The 13,173-nt window shown below is 50.1% G+C and overlaps 4 protein-coding genes across 4 annotated transcripts; 2 read left to right on the top strand and 2 right to left on the bottom strand.

Moving 5' to 3' along the window:
- Positions 1–2: 2 nt before the first annotated feature.
- PV10_02931 (uncharacterized protein) lies at positions 3–1,665 on the bottom strand. The gene is made up of 4 exons (XM_016367314.1): positions 1,370–1,665; positions 1,188–1,304; positions 772–985; positions 3–720 (listed from the first exon to the last, which is right to left on the bottom strand). The coding sequence occupies exons 1-4, from the start codon at positions 1,394–1,396 to the stop codon at positions 593–595; spliced, it is 486 nt and encodes a 161-aa protein (XP_016226832.1). The 5' UTR covers positions 1,397–1,665; the 3' UTR covers positions 3–592.
- Positions 1,666–1,709: 44 nt separating this feature from the next.
- On the bottom strand, positions 1,710–4,404 carry PV10_02930 (uncharacterized protein). Its single transcript, XM_016367313.1, has 3 exons — positions 4,180–4,404; positions 2,211–4,116; positions 1,710–2,154 (listed from the first exon to the last, which is right to left on the bottom strand). Exons 1-3 carry the CDS (start codon positions 4,200–4,202, stop codon positions 1,987–1,989), a joined length of 2,097 nt encoding a protein of 698 aa, XP_016226831.1. The 5' UTR covers positions 4,203–4,404; the 3' UTR covers positions 1,710–1,986.
- A 176-nt stretch (positions 4,405–4,580) lies between these two features.
- Positions 4,581–11,060, top strand: PV10_02929 (uncharacterized protein). Its single transcript, XM_016367312.1, has one exon. It carries the CDS (start codon positions 4,806–4,808, stop codon positions 10,815–10,817), a length of 6,012 nt encoding a protein of 2,003 aa, XP_016226830.1. The 5' UTR covers positions 4,581–4,805; the 3' UTR covers positions 10,818–11,060.
- Positions 11,061–11,654: 594 nt separating this feature from the next.
- On the top strand, positions 11,655–12,734 carry PV10_02928 (uncharacterized protein). Its single transcript, XM_016367311.1, has one exon. It carries the CDS (start codon positions 11,729–11,731, stop codon positions 12,722–12,724), a length of 996 nt encoding a protein of 331 aa, XP_016226829.1. The 5' UTR covers positions 11,655–11,728; the 3' UTR covers positions 12,725–12,734.
- Positions 12,735–13,173: the final 439 nt, after the last annotated feature.

The raw sequence follows: 13,173 nt of genomic DNA, 5'->3' as shown, positions 1-13,173 counted from the left end.
TATGTTCGTCATGATATCATTCGTGCTTTGTGGTATTTCTTGCGTCAACTGGACTCTTCTGGTGAGGCCGCGGATATTTTCCCTCTCTTCCTTTGATTAACCGCCTTGGGTTTATCCCTTTCATCATCTGTCAGATCTTTGATGTTGATATAGGTCGATTTTGTAGGTTTCCTCGATTTCAGGCTGTGCTATACATCGTTGTTGACTTTACCGGGTTTGACAACGTCCAAAGACGAGCCGCAGACGGTTGTGTGCATGTGGGTATCCATTCCGTGGTAGTATTCCGAACAGATGCATCCATGGAACCTAGGGACTCGATGTGTCTCCTAGAGGGGCACATCATGCCAACACTTTTGCAATGTAGGCCTCCCTATATCCAATATATGAGTGGCGATGCCCAGCAATGACCTATGTCTCTCATCGGCCGAAGCAAATTCGAGAGGTCGCGCGGTTATAATGTTCAGTCGCCTCTGGACGGATGCGTTTATGTTTATGTGTCCCCAGTCAGCATGATCATGACATTCGCTCAATTTCCTCGTCTCTTTCGCCGTTCTCACGGACTAGAGGCTGCAGCATCCTCAGGACTGGAATACTATTTCTTTGTTGAGGAGCCTGAAGCGTAGCGTTTCACCCAGTCACGGGCATCTCGCTCGTAACCACTTCTATCATTGCGATATTGCTCGGCAATCTTGGTCTCCACGGCGTCATCAGGGTTTGGTTCTATGATGCAAGGTCAGAGAACTTCAAGCAAAGGCGTCAACTCCGGCTAACCTTTAAGTAACTGTCTCGCGAACTCTAGCACGGCACTTATCTTGGTACTGGGCTTCCACTCCGAGTCTTTAAGCATACCCAAGCACATAGTGCCGGAGTTTGGAGGTGAGTCGTTGGAAATGTTGGGATGGTAGATCTTGGTATTGAAGACAACAGTCGGCGGTTTGAAGGGGTAGCTAGTCGGGAGAGTCAAGGTCAGAGTGAAATGACCGCCCTAAGCATCGGTGACGATTAGTTCTGGGTCCACTCGACGATATTTACAAGCGAGTGTAGCTATGGAGACTTGGAAAAATGTCTCTGAGTTTCTTTTGAAATGTTGACTTTCGTATCAAGGTGTTTCTCGTTCAGAGAGGGGAAGTGAGACGAAACTCGCCATTCGCTCACATGATGCCCTCGGAGGAAGTTGAACGACTTACAGCATATGGTGAATCAACTGGTCCATCCATGGTGACCTTCCACTGAAACAAGTTGGCTTCATCTGCCAAGGCAACTGTTATTCCCGTTGGCGGCGTGAGAGTCAGCTCAGTCAATTCCTGAGGGGCTAATGTCAGCAGACTGATGATGTTGGAAAGCGCTGTGAATCAATGGAAGTATCTACCTTGGTGATTCGTTTTTGGCTAGCCATGGTGACGGACTCGTGGTAGGGGGCTATCACAAACTGGTGGCACTGGAGCCGTGGATGACTCCTAGAACTTCGTTCACCAGAGTGGGGTGGTGTGATCTTTGGCGATACTGGATGAGGTGAAATTGGGAGTGGTAGAGAGATGGAAAGATGGAGAATAGGCGAAAGCACTGTATGGGATTTGTTTGAAGATTGTGATTGTCCAGACTGCGAAGAGGTAGTAATGAAATGAAATCAAAGAGGAAGGCACGAAGGGCAAACAGACAAGCAGATGTTAGGAAGGCGGCAATTTGAGAGATGGGGAAGGAGCCACTGAGGGGAACTGATGCGATTAGATTAGATTAGGACACTTATAGACCTCCTGATCCGCCGGACAGAGTCTACGGCAAAGCATTTTGAAATCAGATGACATATGAACATTCCGCAACCCGAGAATTGTAATCCTTTTCAGTGCTCGATCAACATCACCATTCCATCTATCGATCTTTTATTTGGGACGCCGACGCTTGCAATATGGGTCCCTGGCCCGAAGATTTACCATCCATCCGATGTCGCTATCGAATCATATACAATCACAGCGTCACAATCTCATCCTACCCGTCGGTTCCATTACTCCGGAACGCTACACACACTTGACAGTATTCATGTGTGAGGTCCAACACGTGCTGCGGTAGGTTCGATGCTTGAACGATACTGCGGATCTTGACCGCTCCTTCTTCCTCGATCAATTTGCGAATCGAATAGAAGAGTTCGGGGGAGAACTGGGCAACGGGTTAGGTCGGGCTGCTCAAATGCATAGACGTTGAATTCGACTTACCTCTGAATACCACCTGTACTGCCATGTGATGAGCCTGATCAAGCATGCCAGAGCATTTCTTGTGTCTCCCCTCTTCTCGTACATCCGCAGCATTCCTCGCATGGCCTTGGGGGAGAATCGAATGTTGAGACACTGTTGATATGCCTCGAGGGCCTCGTTGTTGTGATGTAGTCGTTCTGCCAGGTCGCCCAAGATCTCCCACTCGGACGCGCTCTTTTTGTACTGCATCTGCTGCTGACGATACTGACCCATCTCGGTCCGCCAAATGGTGTATATTCTCAAGTCTTCATATAGCACCATGAAAAGATTGTCCAGCCATCGTTCACACAGCCTCTTGTTCTGAAATTGGGGGTACTGGGCGTCAGAATGGTCGCTGTCATCGTTTCCAGACTTGACCTCTTCAGCAGTAATTGTGGGCACTGGCTTCTCCATTGACTGGTCTGCTTGGATCTCGGCGTTTTCATTGGCCCCGCCGTTTAGGGTCGGAGCAGTCGACGACCCTGCCGCCTCGTTTTGGTCATCTGTGGGCGACTGGTCATCGTCTGAATGAGATTCATCAGGAACCGTAGCTTTGCCATTCGGCGTCCCCGAAAGTGCGACGGTACTGGCGTTCTTGCTAGCCGGTGCCTTGGGCGTGGAATGTTGTCGTTCCGATCGATACTCTTCTTCCATGACAAACACCTGGCTGCGTGTCTTCAGGAGTGCGTCCCACCCGATCGAAGCTGCGACCCTGGTGAGCAAGCTATACGCCTTCAGAAACGTGCCTTGATATGTGGCGGCTTGGAGTTTCCTAAGCGAAACATGTATTGAGTCATACGGTTCTCCGTGTCGTGGCTGTCCTTCATCAATCTCATCCAGCGCGGTCTCGGCTAAGATGGGGAGTAGCACGCGAGTTGGCTCAGGCATCCGGGGTGAGTCCTTGTCTTGGTAAGAGAACATGGGACATGAATTCAGAGTCAAGAGAGCGAGGTCCCATTGCTCCAGGTCGACATAGACTTCTGCCAGCCGAGCCCAAGTACTGAACTCGCTGGGGGCTGCAGTGACCCCTTGTTTGGCCAGTTCGAGCGCCAAATCGCCCTCGCCCTTCTTTTGACAAAATGTGGCTTGACAATCCAAAAGGGCATAGTCCATCGGAACATCCTGCAGGGCATCATGCAACAGCCGAACCGCCTGGACCTCTTCGTCACCGTCCAGGAGGACTTGCGCCAACAAGGATGAAACCTCAACGTCTTTTGTACGCAGCTTCTCGAATAAGTTAATTCCTGATGTATAGCGGCCCGTGGTTTTGATGTACTTCAGGAGACCGGCGGTCAAGTGATTCGAGACTAGGTTAGGAATTTGAATCTCAGGATCGGAGCCCAACTGTCGGCCATTGAAGAAGAGCTTCTCAGCCGCCTCGAAAAATCGGTGCTCAATTTCGGTACTGGTAACAGGATTGAACCTTCGCACGCCTATAATCTTTTTAATCGTGTCTCCGCTGCCGTCGTCGGCGTAGGAATAAGCTCTGAGCACAGCACAGAGAAATGTCTCCAACCATAGCCCGTCCGTGGCTACTCTTCTATCGCCCCGCTCATCAACACAATAGCTTTCAACACTTCCGGGGATCTTGACTTCCACGCGCATGTCGAGGTGGGAAAAGGCATTGTAACAGCAGTACAGGCCGGAGACGACCTTGTGGGTTTTGTCGGCAGGATTGAAGGTGAGAGTGTTGACATAGGCTGCGAGACTGGCGGAGGAGGAGGCGTCGACCCCGGTGACATGATGGTAGACGCCCGTTTGCTTGGAACCGGCCTTGACGCTCTGTTTGACCAGGTGGACCAAGTCAGGAGGTCCCAGTTCGCGGAGCCCAGGGAGACTCTCTGTACGGGCATCGACTGCCAAACCAATGTCGTCGTCCTCGATTATCCTGCAACAGAATCGTCAATATGCATGAGGTAATGAGTGGGTGTGCATGTGGGGAGGGACAGACTCTGGAACCGCCGGCGCAACCATGATGGGGGCAGCGGACGGAGGATGCCTCGCAGGTCAGGACAAGACAGGATAGGACAGATCGATCTAAATTGGGCTGTGGAAAAGATATACTTTTGCGCTCTCAGGTCTGTGTTCAAAGCTGCGGCAGTAAACCACGGATGCCCTTGCAAACACAACCGCCCAGTAGAACGTGAATAGGTCAAATGTTGTAGCGAGAGGTTAGATACAGCATCTTGTGCGGCGAGATCACATTACGCTGCATGTTGCATGTCTGGACAATCCTGACCGCAGCTCGCCAACATTTCCCTTTACGGAAGTCGGTCGTCACTTCCTCCCATTTTCAATTTTAGAGCGCGTTCTTACCCCAAGAACGAACACCTGACGCGTTTCAAGGAAGGAACCAATATCAATATCAACTTTTGCTGCCTGCGCCATCAATTAAGAATCCTACAGATACAACACCGAGAAATCAACTGCACCTTGCTATGATCTGACTTGAGAAGAATCCTGCATTCAATGACCTTTGTCCCATCGACAAAGCAAGGTCAAGCCATGTCTGGACACCACCCTCTCTCGCCCTAGTCGTCATTCTTGGCAATTGAAATCTGACCTGTTCCCTACACCATGTCTGGCTTCACGGCTCTAAATGTCGAACCGGAAGACTCCTTCGAAGAAGAGATTGACGACACAAAGGAGATCCAGCTCGAAGAAGCCTTCAAACTCTATCAGAATGCCCTCAAACTTCACTCTCAGGGCCCGGCCTTCTTTAACGAAGCCCGTGATGCCTACCGCGAACTTCTCCAGTCTGAAGTCTTCAAGTATCCTGAGGCCGTCTCCGAATATACCCACGACGAGAATGACGATGATGCCGTCACCGGCATTACCCAACCAGACTCTACCCTTTTTTCTCTGATACCTACCAATGCAGCCGATTCATCCGCCAGCTCCATCCCTCAAATCCTCTACCTCGCCTTCAAGAATAAAGGCCAGTTTGCTCTCGACGTTGCACGCCACCATCTTCCGGACAAGCACGCCGATCGCGCCGCTTTGTGTCAGTATTACATGAAAGCCTGCCTCGAGAGCATTCACGATTTCGCCAAGGCCCTCGAACGTGACGATGCAGATCTTGATCTCTGGAAGAAGGGTGCTCGCATTGCAGATGTGCTGTCCAGTCAAAGGATTTCCCGGTTCTGTATCGAGAGCGTGCTCGCAGGCGATGACGAAGGCGACTCTGGTCAAGCTATCGACTTGTCTGGCCTGGACGAAGCATTTGCTGCTGGAGAGCTGCAACAATTGCTCAAACTCTTACAGGACGACCTTTCACGCGTGCAGAATACCGATGTCCGACCTCGTGCTCCTCTTCTATTGGCCTTGCGGTCCACCAATGATCCGTACCCCTTCTTACCATCTAGACCAGACCATCTTGACTACAGCGATGATCGATACAAACCATCGACCTTTGACCTTGACATGGTCAAATTGGAACCAGCCGAGGATACTTTTCCATCTCTAGGTGAAGAGATCACCAAAGCCGTGCATGCTTTGCAAGATGTCGCTCTCGCGGCTGCATCAGCCGCACCCGTGCACATTGAGATCTCTGACAAGGGTGAAATTCGAAGCGCCACCGATATGATCGCGGAGAATGCTGCACCAGCTTCCCCAACAAAAGCAGAGCCCTCCTTGAAACTTACTGAGTCCCCCATGACCACTCCTTCCGCGGGGATACAACTGGAAGTAGAAGTTGCCACGACCAGTCAACCTACTCTTTCTGACCGCGGGGATAAAGCAACGGATAAAGCAACGGACCCAGACACAGACATGGTGTCCGACCATGATACTCTTGCTGTGATAACCACGTCAGAACCGAGCGACGTCCACCCAGTGGACGGACCTGAAGAACATACTGCTCAGTCGGTCTCGCGCAAAAGGTCAACGACAGCCGCTGGCAACGAAGAGCCAGAAGGTCGAACCAAGAGCAAACGTCTACGCGCCAGAGAATCCATGGCAGATCTTGCTGCTCAAGAAGAAGTCGCGCTGCAAGACGATCCCCAGTTTTTCCTCGACCAACTGGCAGTCTACGAAAACGCCGATCAGGCCACCTTTGACGTTGTTAATTCATTGCTTTCAAAATTCGAGATGCGAATCTTTCTCTCGGCGGAGGAAGCCAAACAGGCCTTCTGGCAAGACAAAGATCTCGGCGCCGTTCCTGACACTGGGAGCAAAGACGCTGACCTCAAATTGTCAAGCGATCTCAGGATGGCCCTACTCAACTGGTCCGATGACAAGTCTCATGCGATAATCAATGGTCATGGGAACCAAGACTTTACAGAAAAGTCAACTGGAATGTCTCTTTTTCTGCAGCATTCCCGGAGCACCTCGACCCGTGGGACAAACCCTCCAGCTGGTTCCAACGAATCTGCCTTCTCTCATCTAGTTTCCCAGATCAATTCCACTCCTACCAACCTTTTCGATGTCGCCATCCTCTGGCTATATTCTCTGCTGGCAAGCGACAAGCATGCCAATGCATCTCAATCATCATATATGCGGGAGACGTGGCCCGAGGAGCTAAAAGCCATGGTGACACAGGTTGCAAGATCCGCTGATGAACAAGTATATCAAAGGCTCTTGCAGCATCATACTCTGCTTGGGCAGCGTTCTGACGACATCAGCCCTGCGACCACTGAACAGATTTGCTCCCTCTTCGAACTCGTCCAATCCCTGTACGAATTGCATCTCGAGCACTTTGCCCAAATCACTGGCCCAAGTAGTGAGACAGAAGACGAAATTCGCTCCATGGAGAATCAGAGGTTGAACCGGTGGGCCGGGCTGGCTGAACTTGCCATGAGTCTCTATCTCGACACGATGAACCAGCCGCGACTAGATGATCCCTTGATAATTCGTTATACTTGGGCCAGCACAACCCAGGCAACCCTAGAGCCGGATATTGACAAGACACATGTTCTAATGTGTCTCCAAGACCTCAGGGCATTGGTTGAGCAGACCAAGGCGCCAGCCCTCTACTTACCCAACAATACTGCCATGCCAGTCATTGACACAACAGCAATTGACCAAGAGGTCTCTCGACTGAGCACCCTGGACTTTTTCACAAGCGTCTTCGACACAGACAACAGTGACCCAGCCGCTGTAATAGAGAAATTGGAGCCAATTCTCGAATACGGCTTTGACACGGTTGCCGTTGATTCTCCCTCTCAAGATCTAGGCGACGTGGCGCTGAAAATGAAAGAATTGAACAATTTCCTTGAAGCTGGGGATGCCTCGCTGAAGCTGTTCCTGTGGCGACGACTCCAGAATGCATACACGGCGATCTCGTACACTCCAAAGGTCGTGTCTTGTCTTTTGCGTTCACTCGAGATCAGTGTGAACGAACTCTACACGTCTAGGCATTTTGGGACGGACGACGACGCACGAAGACTGGACTTGCTGAGATGGCTGCGTGACATTGATGAACTGGTGATCAGATTGGTTCCAAAGGTTCTCAGTGAAGATGCCCCTTTTGAATGTGTGGATGAACAACACCTACGCACCTCCACACAAGCAGTAGTCCGGCTGATCAGGTTATTGCATGGTTTCATCATCTACGAGGACTCTGTTCGCGTGGGTCAGACGTCACCTCCCTCTCTCAAAGGAGCGTCTTCTGTCAAACTCTATGACAAGAGTAAAGACCGTTTTCGAGAAATGCTAGTTCGGCTTTGGACGTTGCAGTACACGCTCTTGAAAGAAGCCACAGTGCAAGACCCAAGTTCGTTCACGCGGGCGCCAGACGACCTTGCCGAGTACGTGAGTTTCGTCCACAACGCGCTCGGCATTCGACACTATTGCAAATACGCCAACAAGACATTTGTCAAGTTGGTAAAGAGCGAACTCGGCGCACTAGAAACCCAGCAGGATTATTCCGCAGACATGATCCAGGTGTTTTTCGACCTATACCAACTTCGGTTCACCAGTGGTGTTGGCGACGTCAACCACGGGTGTCCCACGGAAACTCTCGACCGCAAAACAGCATGGTCTTTGATCCCGACCATCATGAGCTACGTCTCTAACACGAACATCAAAGATTTGGCAAAGAGCGAGCTGAAAGGAACTATCGACAAGATTCAGCAAGCAATGGGCGTGTTGAAAAATCAACCGTCACTGTCGTACAACCGACGAACGATATCTAGTTACCTCAAGACGCCGATCAATCCCAACGACCTCTATCAATGTATTCGAGGCATTGGAGACCTGCCAACACGACCTGTTGTGACGGAGACTGACGTGGCGGCTCGCAGCGGGTGGTACTCTCTCCTCGGACAAATCAGCCTGGCGAAGTACAAGTCGGTCAAACGGGTGACACCGACGCCCACAGATGACTTGGACCTTGCTGCTTCACTGTTTCGCCAAGAGCTGGATCACAACATCTACAAATGGGAGACATGGTACCGACTTGCTCAAGTTTACGAGGCCAAGATTGAGGACGATCTTATTTGGAATTCTACCAAGCTCAACGATGCAAGGGCCGACATTGCCCTTCTTGAACGTCAGGCCATCCACTGCTTCATGATGGCGACGGCAATAGCGATGCGGTCCTCTGACGACAGTACGGAGACAGCTCAAAAAGTTGAGGACATGCTCTCAGAGTTTGGAACTCGACTATACGCATCTTCACGCCCACCTTTGGATATGGAAGCGTTCCGCACGGATAAGTACACTAGGCACCTGAGCAGTACAGTCGATGGAAGAATGTCCAAACAGCCCATCTACCAACCCGTCGACGCTTACTCCCTGTGGAAATTTGCCGCTTTCCTCCTGGGTCGTAAGCTGACGCACAAGCCCAAACCCTGGCTTTCGCATTACACGCGAGGGAAGTGTCTGTGGAAGATGTTTCAACAGCCGGTAAATGCGTCTCGAAAGCGCCCAGTCACCGCTGAACATGTGTTGGAGGCCTTCACCGACGCCATTGAGTCATTGCCGAAAAAGGAGAAGTCGAGCGAACCCATCTTGGAACCTCACTTCAAGCTTGCCTCGGTGCTTCACAAGATGGTGTCCCGCCGTGTACTTTCGCCTCACCAAGGCTGGGATTACATGCAACATACCAGATATGCACAAGGTATCACTCTGGAGGAGGACGATGACGGGCCAGAATGGATACCGTACATTCTGGCGGTCCTTAAGAAGCTCCAGAATGCGGACAAGGCCAATTGGCATCACCGCTTTATCAATCGTGCAGCACATGCAATTTACGACGTTGACAGGACTCTTGCGGATGCGCTTGGTGCTAAGCACCAGTTTACCCAGCAAATCTTTACCAAGACGATGACATTGCAGGTGTGGAAACCAGAGTATGAGCGACCCGGCCGACACTACGTGTACACGGGTCGATACGTGGACTTTTTTGTTCAGATCTTGGTGCAGCTCAACGACCGGGCCAACCTTGACCAGTTAATCCGCCGCATTCGACGAAAGACGACGGATTTCCTCAACCACACCAAGGTGTGGGAGGACACGGTTGTGGCATATGTAGGTCTGCTGAGAAAGCACGGCAAGATTCCAGACGGGCGCGAACGAGCGGTCTTTGACGGAATGAACCACGAAGAGTTCACCAAGAAGTCAGAGAAAGTAGAACAGTGGGCTCTTGATCCAGAGACTTCGTCGGTCTACCTCGACATCATGCGAGACGCAATCGACCTGAAGAGACTGAACAACAGCCTCATGAAGGGTCCGGCCATTGACGATCTAATTGGAGACTCTTATACGTGTCTGTACGAAGAATTCATACGCCAGTTGCCAGAAGAAGAGCAGCCAGCACCGCAACCCATGGCGTACCCGCAGGGCACCTTTATCAACATGATGACTGAGAGCAATACTGGCGACGATGGTGCATTGAACCGATCACAGGCCGATGGAGTTACCGAAGGACCACTGGCCGTCTCAGTCTCAGCGCCTTTGGGTTTGGGCGTGCAAGGAACACCCACAATGACCACTGGTCATGTGGTGCCTGATGTCCACCGTGTCCCTGGAAAACCCGGCAGAACCAAGACAGTGACAAGGCGAGAGATTCAACGCAAAGCGGAAGCAGCTATTGCCAAGCCGCCACCGATCAAGACTCCGATCTTGAGCAAACGCCCAACCATTGAGATCGTGATCAAGAGTGATCGTGGGGATTCGCCACTCGACAAACGTGTCAGCAGCGCCAAAGGGGAAGACGCGGATCATAGCAGGGCCAGTTCTCGCCGAAGCAGTATGGTCGATGGCGGCGATAAGAGCGTGGTGGCCGATGATGATTCGGACAGTGAGCTTAGCGAGCCAGACGACGATACCAAGCAATTATTCTCGGAGCTAGAACAGGCGGGGGAACACGGCGATGATGCAGGTGAAGAGGATGGCGAGGGCCAGGATGGTGGAGAAGATGAGTCAGGTGAGGATCGAGATGACGACGATCATGATGAAGAAATGGCAGACGCAGAAGGAGATGGGGACGGAGATGGAGAGGGGGAGGGAGAAGAAGAAATGGAAGGAGAGGGAGAGTTGGAGATTCCTGAAACTCAAGACGTCGGCAATGCTCCAGAGAAAGAAAACTCGAGCGACGGTGAAGAGAACGACGAATTTCACGAGGCAGTCGAACAGAATGAAGGCTGACCAGGGCACGAAGGCACGAACGAGTTGGCTGGTGTGTTACAGATTTGGACCGGCAATCCTTGACATGGCGAAGGCAAAGCAACAACCTTGGTGTCTCGTTGCTAGAATTTGGAGCTCGTTTTGGAAGTCCCCGATCATTCTTTTATAGATGACAGTGACTTTTGATATTTGATCTCTGAGACTTTAGTACCTTGGGCTGATATGTTTAACCTACGAAGAATGGAAGCATTTTTGGCCATTTTATTCTTAATTCTGTGTAGACATGCAAGTATCCGATTGAATGGAATTCGTTGGGTTCGAATTCAACGGTTCACTTACTTTTCCAATGAATCGTACTGAGCTGTGAGAAGTAAGCATAAATATTAACATTATCAATAACTAATAGCATCTATCGATCCAGTACAATTGACACCATCCCATGCTTTTGAGCGGGTCCATAGTCCTTGCGTGCCCATGCGGCCATCAATCATGAGGCACAATAGGAGTGACCTGGAAGTCATCCAGTCTTGGACCTCGCGTAGATTAGCCGAAATTTGTAGAGTAGAGGTACTGGTGTCTATGAAAGAAGTATATCCCACGGTCAGGGTGAGAAGGACAGTTGATAGGTAGGGTATTCATAGATGCTCATGGATTCATCGGTGTGATGGAGGTCCGGGAGACCTTCCCTTTCCTATACAGTAGTCCACATTAATATTACGGAAAGGGATGTTAGTAGTATTTTAAGTATTACTTTATTTGTACATTAAGTAGTTCAATATTCCTTGGCGAAGCGGTCAACATCAAAAACGAGAACTGTTTCACCGTGTCACCATATCATATCATTGAGTAAATTTAATTGTCTTCCCCTACCTATCCGTTAGCTATATACATCATAAATCTCCAACTTCGATCAACTCTACTCTTCCTCCATCATGCCAGACAACACCTGGTTCAACCCCTATAAACTCTGGTCCTTGAAATGTCTCAGCTCTGGCCCTTCGCAAGGAATAGTATTCGAACTCGACGACCAATGCGTGATCAAAGTCCCCTTCCAATACCCTGTAGGTGAGGGTTCCACAAAAGAAGACCAGATTGATCACCTCATCATGTCACTCCGGAGTTTCCAATGTTTCAAGCAAGAATCTCGAATCTATGACCTATTACTATCCAATCACAACCACAACCACAATCACAGTCACAGTCACAGTCACAGTTCACCCCATCCCAATATACTGACTAGGTTCAAGTGCAAGCAGGTAGATTGTCTTGTTCTCGAGAAAATCCAACCCGTGCGAGAAGCTTGGAAGACATCAACGGACCGTGTTCGCGCCATGTGGATGATGGAATTACTCAACGTTGTTTGTTTCTTGGAAGATTTGGGTTATCTTCATGGAGATATGACGATTGTGAATATTGGGATCGACAAGGATAATCATCTCAAACTGTTTGATTTTGGTTCTGCGGTGCATTGTCAAGACGAGGAATATCAGTACCAGATTCGAGACGATCAGTTCACTCTTGCGACATGTATCTACTTTCTCGCCACGGGAAAGGATCCGTTTGAACAGGCCGATACAACTGCCAGTGTCAAGTCGATTCGGAAAAGCCTCCAGCAGGGGACTTTTGATCTTGCACCAGCAGCAAAGAAATTTCAGCACGTTCTTCAAGGTTGTTGGTCGCAGAAGGAGTCATGGTCTTTCAAGGAGCTCAAAACCATGGTCTCGGATATATTGGGAGAACAGATGGAAGTCTATCCAACACCAACACCAACACCGCCATTTCCAGCTACCACCAATCAGTTATCTGGATCTTCGGTGTCGACTTCGGTGTCGTTGGAAGAGTTCCCAAGGGAAGAAGCCTGGCTGAATGAGGAACAATATCGCAATGCTTGGACCAAACTTGGTTTTGACTGCAGCCTGTACGAATAAAAAGTCCAAAGTATCATGATTGATGGGTTTCGTGCCCCGACTACTTAGAACGAGTCAGATTCTCTTTTCAGCAACAACCAATCATTCAAATCAACACCTAACATCAACCAATGCATCACCTAACTGGTAATATCATGAGACCGACCCAATGGTCCGTCTCCTCCCTCCCTCTGGTCGCCTATTCTTTGTCCCTTGCAGCGACACACTCTGGACAAAGTGCTTTGAATTTATTCGTGGTCATGGAATGGTTGAATTTCGGGTTGGCGCAGTCTTTTCCATTGGGATAGTCTTTGCACTTGTATACTTTCTCGGCAGCCTCAACTGTATGATTGCATTTTGTATATTTGGTGCCTGGCGCGGCTTTGAAGCACATTTTCCTGGAACGGGGTCCAGTTTGATGACTTTGGCAATTAGTCAGATACAAAGATTTCAAACCACGCGTTGATGTC

The sequence above is a fragment of the Exophiala mesophila genome, assembly GCF_000836275.1.
Source record: "Exophiala mesophila strain CBS 40295 unplaced genomic scaffold supercont1.2, whole genome shotgun sequence".
In the NCBI taxonomy this organism is placed as follows: domain Eukaryota; kingdom Fungi; phylum Ascomycota; class Eurotiomycetes; order Chaetothyriales; family Herpotrichiellaceae; genus Exophiala; species Exophiala mesophila.
Note: the sequence above shows the minus strand (reverse complement) of the source record. Positions and strands in the feature narration are given on the sequence as shown.

Excerpts from the sequence above, each read along its gene's own strand:
- PV10_02931 (XM_016367314.1), bottom strand. The coding sequence starts at position 1,396 with ATGGCTAGCCAAAAACGAATCACCAAG. Across the intron at positions 1,305-1,369 it reads GCCAAAAACGAATCACCAAG|GAATTGACTGAGCTGACTCT; the intron begins GTAGATACTTCC and ends TTAGCCCCTCAG. Across the intron at positions 986-1,187 it reads CAGTTGATTCACCATATGCT|GGCGGTCATTTCACTCTGAC; the intron begins GTAAGTCGTTCA and ends ACCGATGCTTAG.
- PV10_02930 (XM_016367313.1), bottom strand. The coding sequence starts at position 4,202 with ATGGTTGCGCCGGCGGTTCCAGA. Across the intron at positions 4,117-4,179 it reads GTTGCGCCGGCGGTTCCAGA|GATAATCGAGGACGACGACA; the intron begins GTCTGTCCCTCC and ends ATTCTGTTGCAG. Across the intron at positions 2,155-2,210 it reads AGTACAGGTGGTATTCAGAG|TTCTCCCCCGAACTCTTCTA; the intron begins GTAAGTCGAATT and ends CCCGTTGCCCAG.
- PV10_02929 (XM_016367312.1), top strand. The coding sequence starts at position 4,806 with ATGTCTGGCTTCACGGCTCTAAATGTCGAACCGGAAGACTCCTTCGAA.
- PV10_02928 (XM_016367311.1), top strand. The coding sequence starts at position 11,729 with ATGCCAGACAACACCTGGTTCAACCCCTATAAACTCTGGTCCTTGAAA.